This window comes from Gopherus flavomarginatus, chromosome 7 (genome assembly GCF_025201925.1).
Source record: "Gopherus flavomarginatus isolate rGopFla2 chromosome 7, rGopFla2.mat.asm, whole genome shotgun sequence".
Lineage (NCBI taxonomy): Eukaryota > Metazoa > Chordata > Testudines > Testudinidae > Gopherus > Gopherus flavomarginatus.
In genome coordinates this window covers 24,912,479-24,934,918 of record NC_066623.1, presented here as the reverse complement: position 1 = coordinate 24,934,918, position 22,440 = coordinate 24,912,479, and the positions used below count along the sequence as shown (strand labels likewise).

The following is a 22,440-nucleotide window of genomic DNA, read 5'->3' as shown; positions in this document are numbered from 1 at the left end:
TGGAACTGAAGCTTGTAGCATGTTCAAATTGTATTACTTTCCTCTTCCAGACAAATATTTTCCATTAGAGAATGGAAAAAAAAAAACAAAGGAAAGGGAAACAGCAAATAAAAGAAACACAAGTCAAGTCTGAGTGAAGTTAATGTGAGATTTGCTGCAGACTTTAATAGGAGCAAGACCAGACCCTAGAACCATCCACTTATTCATTGCTGTCTTTTGTGGATATGCCTGTTTTAGGGGCATGACTGAGGAGAGATGCTATGCTGATTATATATTTTTTGCTCTGGGGGTGAGTGACTCAACCATGCCTTACACAATGCAAATTATTAGTAGCTGTGTTCCACCACTCTCCCCTTGCCCTCCTTTGCACCTTTCATCTGCCAGAAATGGTGGAAGGTCAAACATTTCCTTAATGAGATGACAAAATATTTTCTACAGCAAGGATGGCAGAAGGTGCTTTGAGACAAATATGACCACAGACTAAAAAGCTTCAGTCCTTTTCTTCCTACCCAGAAGACTAAATATGTCATCAGTGGTTAATATCCACTTTCTCAGGAACTAGGAACCCGACATATCCTGAACCGCATTGCTTTCACTGCGTATAATGTATAAGCAGGCAGCTTTCAGCACTAGCATACCTCCGTTTGGATATGCTGGTAATGTGACCCTTTTATTAATAATTATTATCATTAATTATTGTCACAAACCCACAGATCTCTTTCAACTTGTGGAATAAAATTTGGTATCATCAAAAGAAACCTCTTTCGTTTCAGCTTTCCTTTTGAAAGTAAGAATCAATGACAAAATAAATGTACATGAAAGAATATTAGTATGCAATACCCTTTTGGACCTTTAATAGCTTCCACCAGTCTCCAAATGGCTAATCCTTTCCACCACCAATGCTAGAGTGTGTGTTTCTGACCTGACTTATTAAGTGGCATGCACTTTCCTGCCTAGTTAATGGAGTAGTATTAAAAATGGTGACCTTACCTTATCGTTTTAAAGTCTATTACACATACTGAAGGAGGGTAACACAGATAGAAATATGGAGCAGAACTACTTGAGACACACCATATCTAGTTCACGGTAGCTTTCAATAATTCAGAGCTAGTCCTGAGTAAGGGGCAATGTGCAGCTATGTTGCTGCAACAAGAGACTTGTAACTTTGGGTCACAATTCTCTCCCTGGCTACCCCCTTTCTTTGGGGGGGGAGGGAGGGACAGGTATCATGTAGTATGGTCCAATAGTAGCTTATTACCCTCTGCACAACTGCTCAGCTACACAGCCCAGTGTCCTTAGGGATCCAGTCAAGGCTCCACTTATTCTCTGCTACCCACTCCCTGTCCACCTCCATTGGAGCGGGGACTATGGCCTCCGAGAGGCTGCTCTCTCCTTCCTGTGCTGCTGAATGTGCAGGGCAAGCTTGTGCAAGAGACAGCATTTCATTTTGCAGGATACATGAAGATCTGGTGACTCATAAGGAGTTAAAATCAATTTGTTCTATTAATTGCCAGTGCTGAGCTCCATATATAACATAAAACAAAGAATTTGAATGAAAACAGATTAGAAAAAAACAGCTTATCTTACCTGAGGTTGTCTTCACTACCTCAGTGGAATTTCTCAGTCCAATAAAAGAAAACTGGTAGAGCCTCCAAGATCTGGTGTCTCCCACTTCCACCGAACTGCGTTTCCACTGATAAATAATTTCTTCCCTGGGGTAGCCATCTTCAAGACAATTACAAATACAGCTTCATACTCTTTTATTTTTTTTAATTTTAATTTAAAAATTTACAGTGTGGGAAACATGTTCATTTTCTATTTGTCCAGAAAAAATATGGAGCAACATAGTCAGGGGAGCGGGGGTATGTTAGTTACCTTTCAATTAATTTAATATTTTATTTATTTTCCAAAAGCGCATTTTTGGATGAATTCTCTTTTCGCCTCGCCCCACCTCACCAACTTGACATCTAGGGCACAATCTGACCCTTCTGAAGTCATTGTCAAATCTCTCATTTCACCTTATAGCTTGATTTCAGAGATGTCAACCCACATGCCAACAGTAGTTAATGGAGTGACACACGTATGCAACAAGTGTGACAAAGATCCAGATCACAACATTCATTAATAAAAGCTAACTCTCATGGCAAGCATAATTAAGCATTATGAATATCTGTGTATTCTGATCTAAGCTATGTGTCTCAAAGCACATACCATTCTCAAGTATAATTATTTATTATATCTGTGAACATATACAATGTGTACACATTTACAGAATAAGTTCCAGATCCTCCCTGATCCAAATTCAATTGAAGACAACAGATTGTGCTGATTTACCCTAGCTAAGAATCTGGCTCTACGTATGTCAATGAAATGAAGGTGGAACAGGAAATTTAGCACACTACTTACAGCTTGAAAACTCCAGTGGACAGGAATGTTCATCCATTGGGAAGTTGTGCAACTGCAACTGGCACTCAGCATCTATTGTCAACCTAAAGAGAAGAGATGACAAAGATTTAATATCAGAATATACAGTGCATGCCATAGTAATTTTCTATTGAAAACTAGTGTGGCACACAAACCAAGATTCTTATCAACATGCCCCCAGCATACAAAATATACAAAACACAAAATACTATACACACATAAGCACTGTATACAACGGGTATAATTAAGACATGATAATGGGTTTGAAATGGGAGCAGGGTTGGGCACCTAGTAATTCTTTGCTCACATTACTGCCTTTTTCTTCCTTTCTCATTTCATCCCTCATCAATCCAACTTCAAGATCACCTGATATACACCAAGAAGGCAAAGCAATCTGCTCATCAGATAATGATATTCTGATCTCTAAATACAATTTTTTCACTGATGTCCTTGTTTAAAACTGTTTGTATTTACTACATGCTCCATAAATCCAGTGACAGTTTGGGTTTGTTTTCTGTTGTGAGGATGTTTTAATATCACTCACTAGCATGAGTCCAGTTGGATCTTTCAGGCTTGCAAAAAAGCTTAAGTCTATGTTAGTAATTCTACCTTGAGGGGCAAGGTTGGCTAGAACATAGTCATACAAAAGCCAAGATTCTCACTATTTTCATTAGAAAATCACTTAAGATTTGTTAGGGAATTTAGTGCTCATGAAAGTGAGTGAGCAACAGCAGTGGCTACAGCCAGGCATAATTCTGGCATGCATTGTGCAAACTTCAACACACAAGTCTTTGCTCAATATACCATATTTCATCACTTCCAATACTTTTGTAATATGGGATCCTGACTCAAGCCAAGATTTATTATCAGAATTTGAATGTTACTGGAGCTAATCATGATATTTAATAGAACTACTGATTACATGTTAATGTCAGATCACTAAAGATAGAAACTGAGTGTTTTGAGGAGAAAAGTAGTGAGGTCTTAAGAGAGAAGAGAGCATGGCTTGAAATATTAAGACCTATTTAACATGTCAAAAGCAGATATAGGATGTGATTTATCAGACTGACTTTGATTCACTCTGGATTTAAATTCCAATCATTTTCCTATCTCTTCCTCAAAATGTGATGCATAATGAATGTAAAATAATTGCAAAATAAAACTCTTGTAATTCAGACATTTCTTCCAACATCAAAAAAAATTCTTAACCAATGAAGAATGAAGAAATTTTTTACTAACCACCAAGAAACCAAAAGGGAAATACATGAACTGATAGATACGTACAGTGTCCTAATAAAACTTTGATGAATATGAACTCAATAGGCTTTGGATCAGACCTTAAATGACTAATATTACCTCACCCATTTTGTCTTTATTTCTACCAGGATTTTCAGAAATTAAACATTTTTCACCTGGGAGCTTTATCCAGCTCCACTGAAGTCAGAAGGAGCATGAAATGGACTTGAATGAGAACAGGAAACTTTGACGCAAATTAGGTCATAAATACTGATTAATTCAATCAATGATTTTAAAATCCTCTAATTTAATAGCTAAAAGAGAAAATGATGAGAGTGGCAAAAAAAACAACTGGTAAGTGATAAATTGTAAACACAAATCAGGGACAAGATTGTGATACCCTTATATTGAATAGTTCCTTATGCCTCATGTAGTTCTATTTACTTTATTAGTGAGATTTCTTGAGGAATAGGATAGTAAAATCTGAATGGAAATGAGACCCTTAAACTATGGCAATATCCAGCCTTCTAAATAGACAAAGTACGAATGATCTAAGCATTTCACATTTACCAGGACATTTTAAAAATACAGTCAGAAAAGTTATGTTCTAAGTTATGCATTCCAGTTATGTTTAAACCTCTCCTATGATTAGAAATTAATTTATAAGGTATTTCCTATTCACGTTGCAATTGTAGAAAATGTACTTCTTTGGCTTTTCCTTGAGGAACCAAATTTAAATTCAAGTGTAAATACCTTAGTGTATATAGCACTCTGCCATCATTCCAGATCCTGAGCATCCTATTGGGTGTTGTTATCCAATGAGCATCAGCCTTCTTGGAGTTTCGGAAAAATGTATCTGGTATCCAGATCTTCCCAACCATATTACTGTTCAATCGGAGCACTTTTATTGTGCTGTTGAATTTCAGACGTCTGTCATACCAGGTTTGGGCGAAAAATATATCGATTGTGTATTCCTGTTCATTAACCAGAAATAGTAGTGAAAACATTGTGCACGGCAGTGTCAGAGGTGCACTTTTAAAAGCATTTCTCTGAAAAACCTGAAAAAGTATTTTCAGTCACTACAAGAGGGATTGATGCTAAAGCTGGTTGAAAAACTTATTTGATAAATGTTGTGATTTTTATTTTCAAAAATAAGGTTTGATGCTCCCTCCCCGCCATTATTCACCCAGTTATAACTGATAGCTGCTGGTTGTATCTTTTTTCAAGTCAGTGTGTCCCTCCCACCATCCAACCAGTCTTAGTTGGGAGAGGTGTGTTTGATCAGTTAGGTAGGGGATACACAATTCCTAGGGTCCTGTGAGGAGGCACGGAAGGAAGGGGAAGGCTTAGCTGAGCTGGAACCTCCCCTTTCTCTTTCCCTGCCCTGGCACCCAGAATGCACATGGAGGTCATGCCTGATCAGGGAGTGGGGTCAGTGGAAGGAAGAGAATTCTCTGCCTCTTTTTGTCCTCCCATTGGCCAGTCTGTGGTAAGGAAGGAAGACTTGATTGTCCCTCATGCTTGTCCTCTTGCTGCAGCCATTCTGCAGATCTTAGAGGTGTAGTTTGAACTGTGTTTCCAAGAGGCTATGGATCTGGCCAGTCACTAGTTTGGGGCATGAGGAAAATATTTGTTTCATATGGTAAGACTGGCAAGGTGTCTGATCAGGGTTTTTTTCTCCTTCCTTGCAGCATCCTGGAGGTCCAATTCTAGGTTAGTTAAGAGAGAAATTTAAAAGCTTTATGTTAATAAGTGATATTTGTAATTTTGTTGCAATTTGCCATCACTTTGAAGATCAAAGGGGCTAGCTACCAACAGTAAACATAAGAGACCCAGGAGAAAGCTGGTGGACCCTATCAACGTGCAGACCTTAAGTCTTCACTATCTAACCTTTCATGGACATCTTCATTCCACCTCATGGAGAGAGGGGGAGAGGATTCAGAAGTGTACTGAATCCTAGGGATCAGGCGGAAGGGGGCCACCCCTAACTATGGGATATTTGACATCAAGTCATTTAAAACCACACTGGATCAAAGTAAATGTCAGATATTTCCTGTGGAAGGTCTATCACCCTCCAAAAATTAAAAGTTAATTAAATTGCAGATCCATCCCTCCATCTCTGCTTCATTCTACTGTGTGTCATGATCAATGTCTGTATTTCTATATCAAACATTGCCTCTAACACAAGTGTTATGATGTATTACACAGGCTGTTTCTGGCTGTGAGATGACACGAATACTAAAGAGTTGGCCCCTCCTCACCCAAATAATCAACATGTTCTGGACTGGATCTTGCAAGCTCTTGCATGATTAAATAAGGGACGACAACATGGTTGCATAATTGTGAGCTAGAAACCGTGTAATAATGTTAAGCACACTGACACCTTTTTCTGATATAAAGAAAACCTCTGCTTCCACTTCCCCTTACAAACATGCCCTACTCTTTTCCATGAGATTGATATAATAAGACTTTTAAAATAAAATACATACAGTGCAAGTGTCAAAAATAATGGAAACATAATTGCACTGCAACTATAAAGGAATTATTGCATGCATCAAACCGAATATACCAATCATTAAAAGTGTAGCAAAGTGTTAAAAACAGTTACCTACCATATTGATAGCATTCACTGGACCGATGCTATTTACATACATGTCAGTGTGAATTACTGTTGGTTTCACTGTAAGTAAAACAATAAGAATTGCTAATACAAATGATGGTTAAAATCCACGACATAAAAACCACATATAAGGTTATTATTTTGGAGTGTCTATTTTGTGTGTGGTTGGGAAGTGGGAAGTAGGAATGTGTGTGTGTGTGTGTGTGTGTGTGTGTGTGTGTGAGAGAGAGAGAGAGAAAGAGAGAGAGAGAGAGAAACACAGATTTCCAAACAGCAAATATAGTACAAAATAAATTTTACAGCAATAATTCTAGTTCCTCAATAGACAGAGACACTTCAGAGCCAGATTCTGATTGCACTTATACTGGTGCAAATGAGGAATAATTATTGGACTCAAAGGCAATACACTGGTGTGAGTGAGACCGGAATGATGCTATGCCCATGTGGTGTTGTCTGTGTAGGGGACTTTGTTTCTCAAAAACATATTTTATCAAATGCTACTTCTTGAGGAAAACAAACACTTCTTTCACAATCCTCTTACACTGTGTTTCATCACTCATTTCACATGATGGGACTCAATGCAATGATTGACTGGCAATGAGTGACTGGCATAGCCTGAAGTGATGTCTGCAGATAAACAATCACTTCATGAGCCCAAAACAACATTTGGGGCTTGCAAAACAGGAACAGAAAACAACTGTTAGACTAATTTAGTTTGAAATATTGTTCCCCCACTTTGACCATATTAATTCCAGACACTCTTTACTAAAACAAAATCAATCTTCCCAGATTATTTTTATGGATGTTCCACTCCTTTTATTCCCTAAATACTGGGATTGGTAGAACAAGCCATACAACATTTCTGGTTATATGTGTTTCATTGGGAATTCCTCTGCTATTTTTACAGTGTATAAGTAAATATTATCATTGGGTGTTACCCACATAAACACTCAGGTTAACTTTCTTTGTGGAGTAGGTAAAAATTTTCATCCTTGGTTTTAAACTTCTTCACAGACTTTCTTGAGCTAACCTGTTTCATGGAGCTTGCTGCCTCCTACTTCCCTTTGTTTCTCTAGTCCACGACTTCTCTGCTCCTTTCCACAATCTCATTATTATTATTATATGAGACCCTTCACTTCTGTAGCTTTTTATGATCTGGGACAGGCTTCATATGTTGCTTCATTTCTTTAACTAGTCCATTGCTTTTCTAAGCTCATGTGAAAACCCATATGAGTGAGAGCCTCAGCTGATGAAAATGGATATAAACCATATTGTCTCCTTTTCTCTATACTCCTTTCTACCCTCTCCATCTACTGCTGTGTATTATTTGTAACTCTGTGACTGTATAATTTAACTGTTTAGAGCACTTAGTGATTCTCACCAACATTTACAAATCTGAATGCTTAAAGTTAAACGCCTAACTTCATGTTTAGGCACAAAATAGAAGTGGCCTGATTTTCAAAGTAGTTGAGTTTCTGCAGCTTCAGCAATTACAATAGAATTGGTGGGTGCTCAGAACTATTGCAAATCAGGCCACTTAGGTGACCCCTTATACACAAGTCTGACTTACACATGGTGGTCAGACAGTTTATGATAGATATTTTTAAAAATGAAGTTATATTGTATTATATTATGTTTTCATACCTTCTTTGTGTGGATTATGCTTTCAAAACATATATTGCAATGTGAGAAATTCTCTTCCTCCAGCCCCCATTTCAATTAAAAATAGGTTAGAAAACACACCTCCTATGTCAGGTCTCAGTTTGTTGTCATATCCCTCCAGCAAGCCATTTAAAATCAGGGTGACATCACTCTCGTGGACTTTGGGAGTCAAAACCCATGTTTTGTTGGATGTATAATCTTCATAATCATCATCTCCCTTTTGGCTAGAACTGTGAAGGAAAGAAAATTGAAGAACAAGAAAGTCTTGAAAAATTCGAATGTTGGAATTACATCCATACACAGCCCCTTTTGAAAACATGCTAAATGAATAATCCTGTTCTAAGAGCACTGCAGTGCTTCACAGAGCATTACACAATGTTGCCCATTTGACAACAGAAATATTGTAGACAGGATGTCACTTATTACCTAAGGTTAAAGCTCACTTTAGTGAACTTTCCTTTGGTATAACAGAGATCATTTCCTGTGTATTCTATGGTACATCAATGCTTTTGTCCTTTGAGACATCTGTTTCTTCTCCTCTTGACTCAGCTGGGACCTATTATAAAAAAATCTCTCGTCATTTAGTTTATGCAAACTCCAGTAGAATATTACTTTGTACAGACACCATGTACTTGCATTATTTCCCTTTGAGATGATAACTTGACATATCCTATTAATGACAGGACCAATAATTAGATGAATTCAGACAAACTGTCATGTAGCCTCACTGCTCTGTGACGAGCCTGAGTTTGTTGCGCAACTGGAAAGTTCAACACAAATAGTTTTGGACTTGGTTTTCACTTTCACTTTTGCTCACCAGAAGCCAACCAAAAATAAAATAGCCGATTTGCAATTTTTTTCCTGTCACCAAACTAGGACTCACAGGAAATCCAGTAATCCAACTCTCATACTATAGAAAGGGCAAGTCAGATGCTGAGAACTGTAAATTACAGCTTGCGTTTTCTTCAAAATGCCTGGTTCTAATACCAGGGAAAGTGATATTTCTCTGGCACAGTGTTAGCAGATACTGTGCAAGCTCTTTCACACAGCTCTGCCAATGCTCCTCTATCCTGAGCTGCTGCAAGATTCTTCCTATTCCAGCCTTCAGATCGTTCTTGATTTGAGAATGTTATTGGTGCTGAAAACATGCTAAATTATATGGGAGTTCACAAATAGGAACTAAAAGGAGGTCGTCACACTCATCTTTGCTTGAGAACACAGTCTCGTATCCATAATGTGCAAATTATAGCCACACCTGTAAGAGGCACTAGTGGGGGAGGGGTACAGGAACTCTATCTGCTGGATCATCAGCTGTGCTGAACTCATGCTTGACAAGAGGCAACTCTAGTACAAATAAGATCTTGGGATCCCCAGTGACCACTGTACTGGCCCAGAACCGCAGTGAGCTAAGATCCCAAACTTTCATCCTTAGATCACCATCTCTTTGCCTTTGGCCCACTCTGGAAAACCCTTCTGTAGAAAGAAGAAAGGCTGGGTGGCAAAAAGCCAACTATACTTACTCTATGCCACCATGGGATTCCAGCAGCACAAATGAAATTTAATGAGGGCTGAAGATATGGATCAGTTTCTCATCCCTTCCCATTACAATATCATGGGAAGAAGCCTTAATGAAGCAGCTTGCTTTACCTGGTAGTGATCATGCAAGGTTCTTAATGTCTCTGAAAGGAGCCGAATGCCCTGCCCTTGAAGTCCATGGGATTTAAAAGCATTTGGCATCTCTCAGGAAGCAATGCAGGACTGGACTCCAGAGTGGAAGACAGGGCTATTTGGTGATGGCATCAGAACACATTCCAGAGGAGATAAGGCTGAGACAGTCAGCACTGCCTTCCCTGTACACAAGCTAGCACTTGGAAGCTGATACTGGAGGTAGTGCATGCTATACTCTTTAAACATGTTCAGCAATACCGTTGTTGTGTGCACTCCCCCAGACATCCCTCTGTACTGCTTAGGCATCATGTGCCACCAGCCATCAGTGGTCAGATACTACAAAATCCTCCTCCACCCAGCCAAAGAGAGATGCAAATAATTGAGTCTTTAATGTTTATTGGTGATCAAAAGGACAATTTTTAATTGACACTGTGCTGCACAACTCTCCGCTATGTAGAGACAAACCGGGCACGAATAATTAAATTGGTGAGGGAAGCTGGTTTATTCAAGTGTCTGGAGCTTCAAACATTTAACTGCATTTCAAAGGAACAAATCTCAGGCAACATACACCCTCCTGTATGGTGCAAGAAGCCATATAATCTATATTGCAAACACGGGATTGGATTATATGTTTTTTAATCTGTATGAAATGCATAGAAAACCCAAAGTAATTTATCAAAGTCATGTGTCTTTGATGTAATCAATTAAAAGCTTTTTCAGAGTTCCTTCTGAAGCAGAATTTTCTATTTTCCTAAGTGAAAAAGAAACTCTAAATTAAACATCTCTTCACTCACAGAACACATTCCTGAATACGAGGGAGGTGAATGAGGTTTAAAACTTGAGCTGCTAATTACAATGGCTAGAATGACAGAGAGAATAGTTTTCTTATTTGGCCTAAAAGGATAATACTGAAGACATAGTCCACAAAAGACTTTACAGTCTGGATTCAAAGTTTTATGTTGTCTGCTTAGTACTGCTCTGGTGACACAAAATTGCCATAAACCCAATTTAACTGACCAGTGAAGCCAAGTTTATTATAGCTGTGTTGCATCATCAGAGCAGTGCAAGACAGCCAGAGTGAGATGATGAATCTGGCTCCAGAGAGTCAGTGGACAATGAATCTTCAGTAACTGTATTCTTATCTGAACTAATAGTCAGTCTTTTATGAGTAAACCTAAGCAGAAGATTAGACCAAGTAGGAGATTTTGTTTAAACTTGTTTATTTTTAATGTTACTCCTTGGTGCCTTTCTTTTACATTTTATAATTTATATTTTTGATTAAGTGAATACAGATATATTTTAGAAAAGTTAGATGCCTGCAAGTCACCAGGGCCTGATGAAATGCATCCTAAAATACTCAAGGAGTTAATAGAGGAGGTATCTGAGCCTCTAGCTATTATCTTTGGAAAGTCATGGGAGACGGGAAAGATTCCAGAAGACTGGAAAAGGGCAAATATAGTGCCCATCTATAAAAAGGGAAATAAAAACAACCCAGGAAACTACAGACCAGTTACTTTAACTTCTGTGCCAGGGAAGAAAATGGAGCAAGTAATTAAAGAAATCACCTGCAAACACTTGGAAGGTGGTAAGGTGATAGGGAATAGCCAGCATGGATTTGTAAAGAACAAATCGTGCCAAACTAATCTGATAGCATTCTTTGATAGGATAACGAGCCTTGTGGATAAGGGAGAAGCGGTGGATGTGGTATACCTCGACTTTAGTAAGGCATTCGATACAGTCTCTCATGATATCCTTATCAATAAACTAGGCAAATACAATTTAGATGGGGCTACTATAAGGTGAGTGCATAACTGGCTGGATAACCGTACTCAGAGAGTAGTTATTAATGGCTCCCAATAACCAGGTAAATGTTGCCTGTGATTTAATAGCAAATTTTTTTAAAAATGCATTTACTAGACAAACAGTGATGAAGTTTAATAATGGGCATGCTCTGGGTATATAAGAAAGCAACTATTAAACTGTAAATCATGACCCTGACGGAGGAGGCTGGTCATGCTCTAATCAATGCTGGAGGCAAATCAGGGACAAAAATGGCCCCCGCTGTAGATGTTAGTTTTATGATCAGAAAACTTGCTGTGTGAAAATGGCATCTCCTCACACAACAGAGCTGCACCTTGTGTCACTGAGAGACAAAAATCAAGTTTTTGCTATCTTAGACAGTAAGCATTAATTTTTGCAGAGTCCACAGTTATAAGATAGTGAGCTATAATGCATTCTGCTCATGCATCTAATGAAGAAAGATTAATCAAAACCATGCCATTTCATGGATATAATACAGTTTGGCCCACCAAATGTTATTACTGGTGATGATTCACAAGCCAAAAGTTAGTGTTTCTGGCCTCAAGATACATTTTAAGGACTAATATGTAGAAAAGAGTTCCATCTTTTTACTTGTAAACTAAGCAAATGTGGTATAAAAATCCTACAGAGAACAATAAACCTGGGAACTCCATGATACTATTTTTAGAGTGACTATTCAGAATAGAACCTGGCTTTAAATTGAATAAATTCTCATATAGCAATATTTCCACAATCATATCAGTATTTATTTCAGAGATCTAAAGTACATACCAAGAAGAAATTCTCTCCTAGATCTCTAAAATGAGTTTGCTTCATTGTGTTTCTGTCTTATTTAAATAATATATGACTTTCAACTTCTAGCTCTAAAGAGCATTTTAGGGGGAAAAAGAACAATTTTAACAGCTGTCTCTTGTTTATGCAATGTTGAGTAAAATTTACAAATTTGTAAATGTTCCCTTTGGCAGTACATGAAAAAAAATATTTAAAACTCTTTTTCCTTGTGTGTTTTATATACTTACAATCTATTAGTTTGAATTCTTTAATCTTTTTATGATTAAAGTATGCCCAATACTGCTAATCTCTCAATTATATTTAGATATAAAGGACATATATAGCATTTTAGAAGACCACATCTATTACATTGATAGAAAAAGAAAATATAGTGCAGAGCCGAATGTATATGGAAAATAAAAACGTTCAAAATTGAAGAAATGGAACACAGTAGATGATATAATACGAGCTAGAATGCTAAGGGACCAATAAGACTTCTTGAAATATAATGCGTAGTTATCTATCTAATTAGGCTGGAAGCTCTTCTGGTTTGTGTTTGTACAGAGTCTCACACAATGGCCCAATTTTGATTGGAGCCTCCAGGTGGTAATGTAATACAACTATATTATTAAGTATTATGATATGCTCTTTTGAAAAATATTTAAGTTGAGAACATCTCCTCATGGTACCAATGTTTTCTATTCACAATTGACAGTTCCTGAGTGGTGATGAGCACCCGTAGCTCTCATTGACTTCATGGGGACTTGCAAGTATTCAGCACCTGGCAGGATGAAGCCTAATAGTATTTAAGGATGGGAGAGTTTAGGAGTTTTCAGATTTTTTTTTGAGAAGTCTACAGACAACTTTGTTGATTTGCAGCCCGCTAGTGCTAAAGACTCCATCTCATCCTTGATGATGAATTGCAGGAGTGGGACAGTGATCTGTTTGCTCTCCGGGGAGGTGGTGTCTACTAAACCTTCATCAGTTGCCACTTCTGGCATTTTGAAATCCCAAACCTAAAAGGAAGTCAAAGGCTTCAGGAGTGATTAATGAAGGGACAGTCAGTCTGATACCTAATGAAAGTTATGTTCTTAAAGCCCCATTCATATTCTTAAGACCCTCTGAGCCTATATTATCAGAAATAGACTGGTCTATCTTCCCAGTGTTTTCAGCATCATGAAACTAAACTGGTAAAATTCTCCTATCAAGATTATTTGGAAACACTTTAGGAATTATCTTTTTTTCCTTATGAATATTAGGGGACTTCAGATGGAATACTCAAAAGAAGTAAGCAAATGTACACTCCTATCTTGCTAATGTGCATTAAAGCATATTTTTTAAGAAGTTAATTTGTTTTAGCAATTTTGACACAATGATATGCCCTCCTATCCTGTTGACAGCCTGGAAGAATAAAATATATGAATTCAAGCCATTTTATTAGAGGTGTTTGCTCTACTGTTTTGAGGTAGAACTTCCTGAGTTCTAATCCCTGCTGTAAGCCAACTCTTTCTCTAGTTTTGGACAAGTCACTTAATGTCTCTACTCTATTTTCCCATCTGAAAAATCCAAATAATAGTAATACCAGCATAGGTCAGACTCTGATCTCCTAGCTTAATATTTAATAGAACTTCAATTTCAATGGGAGTACTTCTTCCCATTGTAAATACTATATCCTGAAGAGCACATCATAATACTTAATAATATAGTTGTATTACATTACCACCTGGAGGCTCCAATCAAAAGTAGTAGAAGAAAATAGTAAAGTACTATTTAGTGTGACTATAGGAGTCATAATCAGGCCCTTAGAAACAGATCCTGAAAACACTTATGTTCCTATATAACCTGCCATGCTTGAAGAGTTACTTATGTGCCTGTTTGCATGATTCTATTTGCATTTCAGTGGAACTCCTTACTTGACTCAAGCTACTGACATGCATGTTTGCAAAATACTTTGAAGATGAAAGATGCTAAACACTAATCATTATTTATTAAATTAGATCAGATAATGTGTAAATTTAGATCCAAAGACACCTCATCTGGTGGTGACATCACAAGACTGGGAATCAGGAGATTTTAATTATATTTAATGTATGCGTATTTAAATGTGTCTGTCTAAAGCTCAAGGCACACATGGATCAGTTCACAAATGCATACAAAACTAAGAGTCAATTCCGAGTAGTGTTAAAGATTTTGGACTTTGGGTAATGTAGCCTTTTTTGTCTCAGCTTTCCCAACTCTAAAATGTGGGTGGCAATACCAGCCCTACCGTAGAGTAGATTTAGCATTTAATTTGTAATGTTCATTAAGCTCTTCAGATGGGTGGCATTATAGAAGTGCAAGTCTTATTCAAGTTGTTAACTGTTATAGGCCAGATCTTTAGGTCCTATGCTGATTTCATAGAATCACAGGGTTAGAAGAGACTGCAAGGGTCATCTAATCTAAACTCCTGCCAAGATGCAGGATTTGTTGTGACTAACCATCCAAGACAGATGGCTATCCCACCTCCTTTTCAAAATCTCCAGTGAAGGAGCTACCACAACCTCCCTAGACAGTCTGGTCCATTGTCCTACTGTTCTTACAATTAGGAAGTTCCTGAGATTTAATTTAAATCTGCTATGACGTAGTTTGAATCCATTGCCTCTTGTCCTGCCCTCTGTTGTAAGAGAACAACTTTTCTCCATCTTTTTTATGGCAGCTTTTCAAGTATATGAAGATTGCTAACATTTCCCCCTCTTAATCTCTTCTTTTCCAAACTTAAATATACCCATTTCCTTCAGACTTTGCCCATGTGGCTTGCATTCCATCCCTGTGATTATCTTTGTCACTTGCCTCTGGATCCTTTCCAGTTTCTCTACATGCATTGACCAAAACTGGACACAGTACTCCAGCTGAGCCCTAACCAGTGCTGAATACCATGGTACTATTACCTCCCATGACTTGCATACTATGCCTCTATTAATGCAACCTAAAATTTTATTTCCTTCTTTTGCAACAGCATTGCATTGCTGACTCATGTTGAGTTGTGACCTACCCCAACTCCCAGATCCTTCTCAGCAGTGCTGCTGCCAAGCCAGTTTGCCCTCATTTTGTATCTGTGCATTTGGTTTTTCTTCCCTAAATGTAGCATCTTACATTTGTCTTTGTTGAATTTCATTTTGGTTTCTATAGCCCATTTCTCCAATTTATCAGGGTCCCTCTGAATGTTATCTGTATCCTCCAAAGTGTCGGCAACCCTCTCCCTTTAGCTTTGTGCCATCTGCAAATTTGATCAGTATACTCTCTATTTCTTCGTCAAGTTCAGCATAATAGAAGTTAAACAACACCAGACCAAGAACAGATCTCTGTGAAACCCCACTTGAGACCTCTCTCCAATCTGACATCGTTCCATTATTAATTATTCTTTGTGGTTGTTTAATCAGTTATGTATCTACTTACTGGCAGTTCCTCCTAGCTTACATTTCTCCAGGTTACTTATCAGAATGTCATGTGGGACTGTGTCAAAATCCTTGCTGAAGTCCAGGTATATTATGTAAGTATGTTACCTCATGTGTTAGCTAATCTGGTTACCTGCTTGTAGAATGACTCATCCACTTCCTCTTCCTGATTTGGTGATCTACAAGAGACTCCCATCATAACATCACTACTACTCTTTTCCCTTTTTATCTTCACCCAGAGACTCTGTAGGTCTGTTGCTCACTTCCTCTTGGACCACAGAGCAAGTGTATACATTCTTGACTTACAGCGCAACACCTCCTCCTTTTTTCCCATACCTATCCTTCTGGAACAATCTGTATTCCTCCATGTTGGTACTCCAATCAGGTGAGTTGTCTCATTAAGTCTCTGTAATGCCAGTTAAGTCATAATTTTCTTCATATACCATGACATCCTGACAATGGCACTGGAACCCTTTTAATAGTGGGGGTGCTGAAAGTTGGGGCTGGACAGAGATAATACAGCTAAGTCTGGGGGCAGGCATGGGGCCAGAAGTGGAGCCACGTAGCCAGGACCCTGTGTGCAGTGCCAGCAGCAGAGGCCCGGATGCAGGGCCAGGGGCCAGGATCCTGAGAACAGAGCCCTGAGAGTGGGACCCTGGGCGCGGGGCCAGCGACTGGGAAGCTGGACCTGAGCCTGGGTGCAGGGCAGGAGATCAGAGTCCTGGGCACAGGGTCCCAGGAGCAGGGCCCCAGCAGGGAGCCCCAGTCACAGGGCCAGCAGCTGGGGATCAGGTCTGGCGGCCGGGACCCAAGCACTGGGCTAGAGAGTGGAGGCCTGGACACGGGGCCAGCGGCAACACATAAAACCTGGGGTGCTGCAGCACTCCCCACACCCCTAGTTCCTGCGCCTATGCATCCTGCTTGTAATGTCAGCTGAGGATCCAGTCCTCTATATTTATTGCAATACCAACTGTTCACACTTCTGGTGATCTCTATTCTCAGGAGGGCAAATGTAGTCTCTATATCCCTGGTTATGGAAGCCCTTTGATGGTATAGATGATTCTCTTGTGCGAGCAGATGAGGTTTGCAGCCCTTAACTAGCACAAAGCCCAGTTCCATTGACATGTGCTCTTCCTCAGTGCACAAGAGTGGAGGATAGCAGGGTTAAAGGATCATCCCTTCCCAAGTATCCTGCTCCCATGGTGGAGTTGTGTTGGTGCTATGGGGAGTTACTTTATTCAGTCAGTGGGCTGATGCAGCCTGTGAAGAGCAGCTCCTCAGCTCTTGGGAGGGGATACTTTCCTCCTCCTCTTCTCTGGGCTGTCTAGGGAGACACCCGTAGTGCAACCCAGTACTAACAGACATGGCCAGTGTGCTCATATGCTACTCTTTAAATAAATACAAAGAATGGAAATGCGCATCTTCATTGTGTATCTGCTCCTGCTCCTAATATTTTGCCACTACTTTAAATGAGGTTAAGGTACAAGATGTGACCTCAAAAAATGACATTTCAGTGCCTTAAATATATTCTTCCTTGGAGATTTTGGAGTTGAGTTTGTTTGGTTCACAATTCAACATAACAGGCCTACTTATCTATTTCTATACTATCATGATTTATTTAGTTTCTTATACAATGCCCATCATTACACTTTTGGATTGCTTTTTTGCTAACCCTCATTTAATCCATGACCATTCAGGTTTCTGTATGCAAAGAGTAATGCATGTAGCTGGCAGTATCCTCAAGGGGAGATCAACTCCTGTCTGAAGTTTATTTGGAGTAACTCTAATCAAGTCAAAATTATCCAAATCAGAGACAATTTAGTGTAATTGAGAGGTGAATCAGACTCACAATTTCTTGGCCAGCTACACCTAGCATGTGAAAATCAAGCTTCACTCTTTCTGATTTCTATATTATCATGATCAACAATAGTATTTTTGAAATCTAAATCTAGAGCCAGATTGTTAACCACATACTTCTACTAGTGATCAATTAATCATGCAGGTAATCCCACTGAAGTTATGCAAACAACTGTTCACTGATGGGAGTAAAGGGTTCACAAGCTGGCATTTAGCAAACAATTTGGTTGGTGTTTCAGGAAGTAGAACAGAATGCCACTCACTTCTCTCCAGCTGTAATGACCCCCACATAGCCTCAACATTCAGACCTGGGGCCAGATACCCAGCTGGTGTAAATCTGCATAACTTCAGTGTCTTCAGCTGAGATATACTGATTTAGACCAGCTGTAGCTCTGTCCCTTGATTCTTTGGCCATGTCAAAGCTTCCTATTAAAATAAATTTCAAACAGGAGTTGATCTCCACTTGAGGAAACTGCCAGCTACATACATTACTTCTTTCAAACAAAAATCTGAGTGGTCATGTTGTCCCTGAACAAAAAACCTGCAACAGTCCTGGATAGTCACTGACTAATAAGCTCAAATCTACTAGAATATGTTTTGTTTGGTTGCTGGTGATTGTTGCTTGTTCACAAACTAATCTTTTATACCAAAAAGGCCATAAAAGCCATAGAACCTGCAGCAGTCAGTTAAACTATTCACGCATACGGTAAATCTTCCACTAAAAGCACTGCTGTTTTCTCCCTCACTCTCAAGGATTGCTCTCTTCCTTTGTAATACTGTTTAATTTAAGTAAACACAGTCAAGCTAAACTCATTCTCTGATACATAAAAAAAAAATTATCCCAATCTGTCTGTCATCCATTATTCATAATGATAATGTGCTCATTCAGAGGGAAGGATGTTTTCCAAGTTCCCATTGCAGATACAGTAAGGCATGAGACACTGTGGAGACTGGAGTTTTTGCAGGAGTTTACAGTATTTCTGGAGATATAGTCATAGTCATATAATTTCTGGTTGATTGCAGATCATATTCTATGTAAATCTAACTCAATTAAAATGAAACATATGGTTACATAAAATTATGGGTCAAAAAATTCTATCTTTCTCTCTTAGGTACATAGATAGCCACCACTTACACACTGAGTCTCCTACAATCTTTAAGTCCTAGGCTAGTGCTTTAACCACTGGACAATGTTTCCTGCACTACCCTTAATTCTTTATTATTAATACCAACTCTATTTCTATAGTCGTGTCTTGACACTCCAACCCAGTTGTCGTTTGGAACTATACAGTCATGTAACTAAAGGATGGTCCCTGTCCCAAAGAGCTAACCCAGTATGTAGCGCCACTGAAATCAATGGAACTACTTGCAGGATACAAACAGACCAATGCTCAAAACTTTTGAAGGTGTAGTAATGTTAGTCTTGGGTGTGATTTTTTTTTACAGCATTTTTATTCTGGCAAAAGCACAAGGTAGAAGCAGTTAAATCTGCAAAAAAGTGCTTTCGCCAGCATAACTTGTTTTATTCAGGGAACTGGTATGAGCTATACTAGCAGAAGCACATTTTTTTCTGGTACAAGCTGTGTCCATATTAGAAGAGTTTGCTGGTAAAGCTATATAGGACTTAGGTACTAAGATTGTCAGTAAAGGTATCATAGTCTGTCTGCAAATGAGACTTATCTAGACAGCAACATGGAAGGGTATATCAAAGTAGCTGATCTGATTTACAACTCAAGTACTCTAGTTTTACAGTGGTATAATTTCATTGAAATAAAAATTAGATCCCCAAAACACACTAAATGTATTTGTTCTAATTTTCCCCCTTTTAGAAGAATAACTCTATGAATGGCTTTTTTTTTTAATTATTGCTTGGGCTGTGATCACATTCCTCACATAAGCATGTGACATCCTGCAATTACAACACATTACACTATACACAGCTAATTATTTATTCCATGAATTTATAACCAACAACCAATCAGTCACACTAGCATAGAATCTTTCCAGAAGCAACAAGCTGATTTCCAAGGTAACACACACACACATATGTCACCCGCATTGTTTCTTCTAGGAAAAGCAGGATATGAACTTAAAACAAACAAGCCATTATTCTCTCGGGGGAGGGGGGAAATATTAACACAAATCTTGTAAATCTAGCAAGTAATTATTGGGAAAGAAATTAATATCTGTTCCTTTACTGCTGCTGAGATAAAAGTGTGATGAGCAAATTGATTCATAGAATCTTAAAATCATAAAAATTAAAGAGGGAAAAGATGGTGCATATAGTTCAACATCTCTGCCAAAGTACAACTGTTCTCTGTGGTATATTTTCCAAGGATATGACACCCAGCGAGCAAAGTGTCATAGCCTGAACCATTCAAATCATTTAGATAATCAACACAAATATTATTGAACTTTTCAGATTTATAGTTAAATAATCAGATTGAAACTCAAGATGTCTAACAGTAGTAAATGCTGTTGAAACAGACAAAAGATAAATTACTAGATGCCCCCCAATTGTAGTTCAATACAAAGAACTATGAACAATTATCAGAAAAAAAATGCTAAGGGAAACAAAAATGATGGGAATTTCTGTCTTATCTGTCTGTCTATATATCTTATCTGTCCGTCTGTTAAATTGTGCTCATCAGTGTTGTGTCTGAGCTGTTAGTTAATCCTGTCATTGCTCTTTCTTCAGATTTGGATATCCACAACAAGCATCAAAATGTTTCACTTCATTTATTTAACATTTATAGGATTATAGCGTATGAAGCAATCGTTGATTTAATTGTGTTGACTGCTGCAAGATTTCGTACATTTAACATAGCAATTTTACCACAGTCTGCAGGGATCTTAAGCAGCCACATTGTATGTCCTTGGTATTACATTGTCCTCATCTGAATTAATAAATTCATACTTTTAAGAAAATCATGTTAAGAGTAAGAGAAATTAAACTTCAGAGTTACTCATGTAACTGAGGTTGTTCTATTAGTTATGGATTTTATTTGGCTCCTAAATATGATTTCTCTCCTTATGTTAAAAGACAAAGGAGCTTTTACTCAAATCATTGAACTAATATTAATAAATAATGTGACTCTTCTGGGGCGGATTAAGACAGTATTGACAACCCAAAGTGTTCAAAAATGATAAAGTATGCCCTCAAAAGCTCACAAGATTGACTTAAAATGCATGAGATTTCCAAAATATACTCAGGGCTTTTTTTTTATTTACCTTCCAGTTTTCATGCTTTTGAGGCACACATTTTCAAGCTTTTATCTACCATGGAGATTATAACTTTTCATTACCATGAAGATTATAAACTCACTTATGACTCATGATTTATGTCATCCTATGGTTTGAGGCACTGGAGCTTTAAACAGAAAACAACAAATATTGCAAGACTCACAATTTAATGATAGATACATAGATTCTAAGGCCAGAAGGGACCATTGTGATCATTTAGTCTGACCTCCCGTGCAACACAGGACACAGAACTTCCCCTAAATAATTCCTATAGAATATCTTTTTTAAAAAGTCCTATCTTGATTTAAAAATGATCAGTGATGGAGAATCCACCACCACCCTTAGTAAATTGTTCCAATAGTTAATTACTCTTGCTGTTAAAAAATTACACCTTATTTACAGTCTGAGAACAGGAACATTATTTGCAATTAAATAGGGTTCAAACCCACAAAAATCACTGAATAATCTTCCTGAAACTAACGAGAGTTAGAAGAATCCAGAGGGCTAGTCACAGTAGAAGACTCTTAAATCAAGGAAGGAGCCTGAAAGCCTCTTCAGAGATGGATCCTGGATTTCAAATATACCAAGATCATGGTTAAGACACATGGTTGAGGACTGTAAGACACATCTGAAATTTACTTACGTATTGAAACTTGCAGCTTCACTTGGTTACAGTAAATATCCCTATGGATTTCTCCTGAATATGGCAATGTCTGTCAATTCACGGCCTATGAACATAGACCATGCTTTTGGTTCTACATGTCTTCTGACAGTCATTCAGCCTCACTGGCAGAAATCAGCCATCTCTAGCATATCCCGACTATTGTTAAATCTCTTCAGTGACTCCTGCTAAAATACTGCGTGACATTCAAGACTTTATTAGTCACTATAAAGCTGTTACTCACAAAAGACTGGTTTATCTTTCAGTCATTCTGTGTCCACCGCCAAGACATTCTCTCAGATAAGCAACTTCTTGTTAACCACATGATAAATGTAAGTCCCTCAGTAGCTGGGATTTCATCAGCTATGCTTCACATACATGGATTCAACTGAGGTTCAAAATGCAGAATTCAAAGTTTTGTTTGCTTTCTAAAATAGTTCTGGGATTACTTTTTATAAATTCCCTTGGGAATACATGTAAAAAGTGCTGTGTTTGCATATTGCATTTTATTGTGATTTGTTGTGTATTCATTGAGATGGAAAGAAGACATAAAGAGAGCTGAATGGCTCAAAGGACTGCACTAGGCTTTGGTGTCTTTCATATCTATACCATTGGTTCAAATCTAATCCAGACTGGTAGTGACTGAAAGTAATGACTGATAGTGAAATGGGCTGGTGGCTTCTGGCCAGTTCCTCAATTGTTGCCAAATTACTGGGAATGGACACCATTGTCAGCAATCTCAGCAGAGAGGTCAAAGGTTAATGGGAATGTGCTATGAAAAGCAGCATCCCACCCAAAAGAGGTAGCACCAGTAAAAAGCTGAGGTGCACTGGTTGAGGGAGTTGATGTTGAGGACTGTGATAAATAAAGAGCTTTCAATCTCCAGTTCTGTCAAGATGAACTTATACATGTAGCCAATGTTGAATTATCTTGCAATGCAGGACTCCCTGACAGAGATGCTTCAATAAAAGCTATGCTAGCCAGTGAGAAATGAATACAACAAGTAAGGAATGGGGTATCTATGAGGAGACGTTTAAATATTC

General features: G+C 38.3%; 1 protein-coding gene across 3 annotated transcripts in view; it reads right to left on the bottom strand.

Annotated features, from left to right (window-relative positions):
- Positions 1-22,440, bottom strand: part of GABRG2 (gamma-aminobutyric acid type A receptor subunit gamma2) — a 97,884-nt gene that overhangs the window by 55,870 nt on the left and 19,574 nt on the right. For all 3 annotated transcript variants that reach the window (XM_050962726.1, XM_050962727.1, XM_050962728.1), the window contains exons 2-6: positions 8,024-8,172; positions 6,273-6,340; positions 4,414-4,634; positions 2,407-2,489; positions 1,588-1,725 (exon numbers count right to left, since the gene is read on the bottom strand). In XM_050962726.1, coding sequence (XP_050818683.1) covers positions 1,588-1,725; positions 2,407-2,489; positions 4,414-4,634; positions 6,273-6,340; positions 8,024-8,172 — 659 coding nt within the window. The remainder of the gene's footprint in view (positions 1-1,587; positions 1,726-2,406; positions 2,490-4,413; positions 4,635-6,272; positions 6,341-8,023; positions 8,173-22,440) is intronic.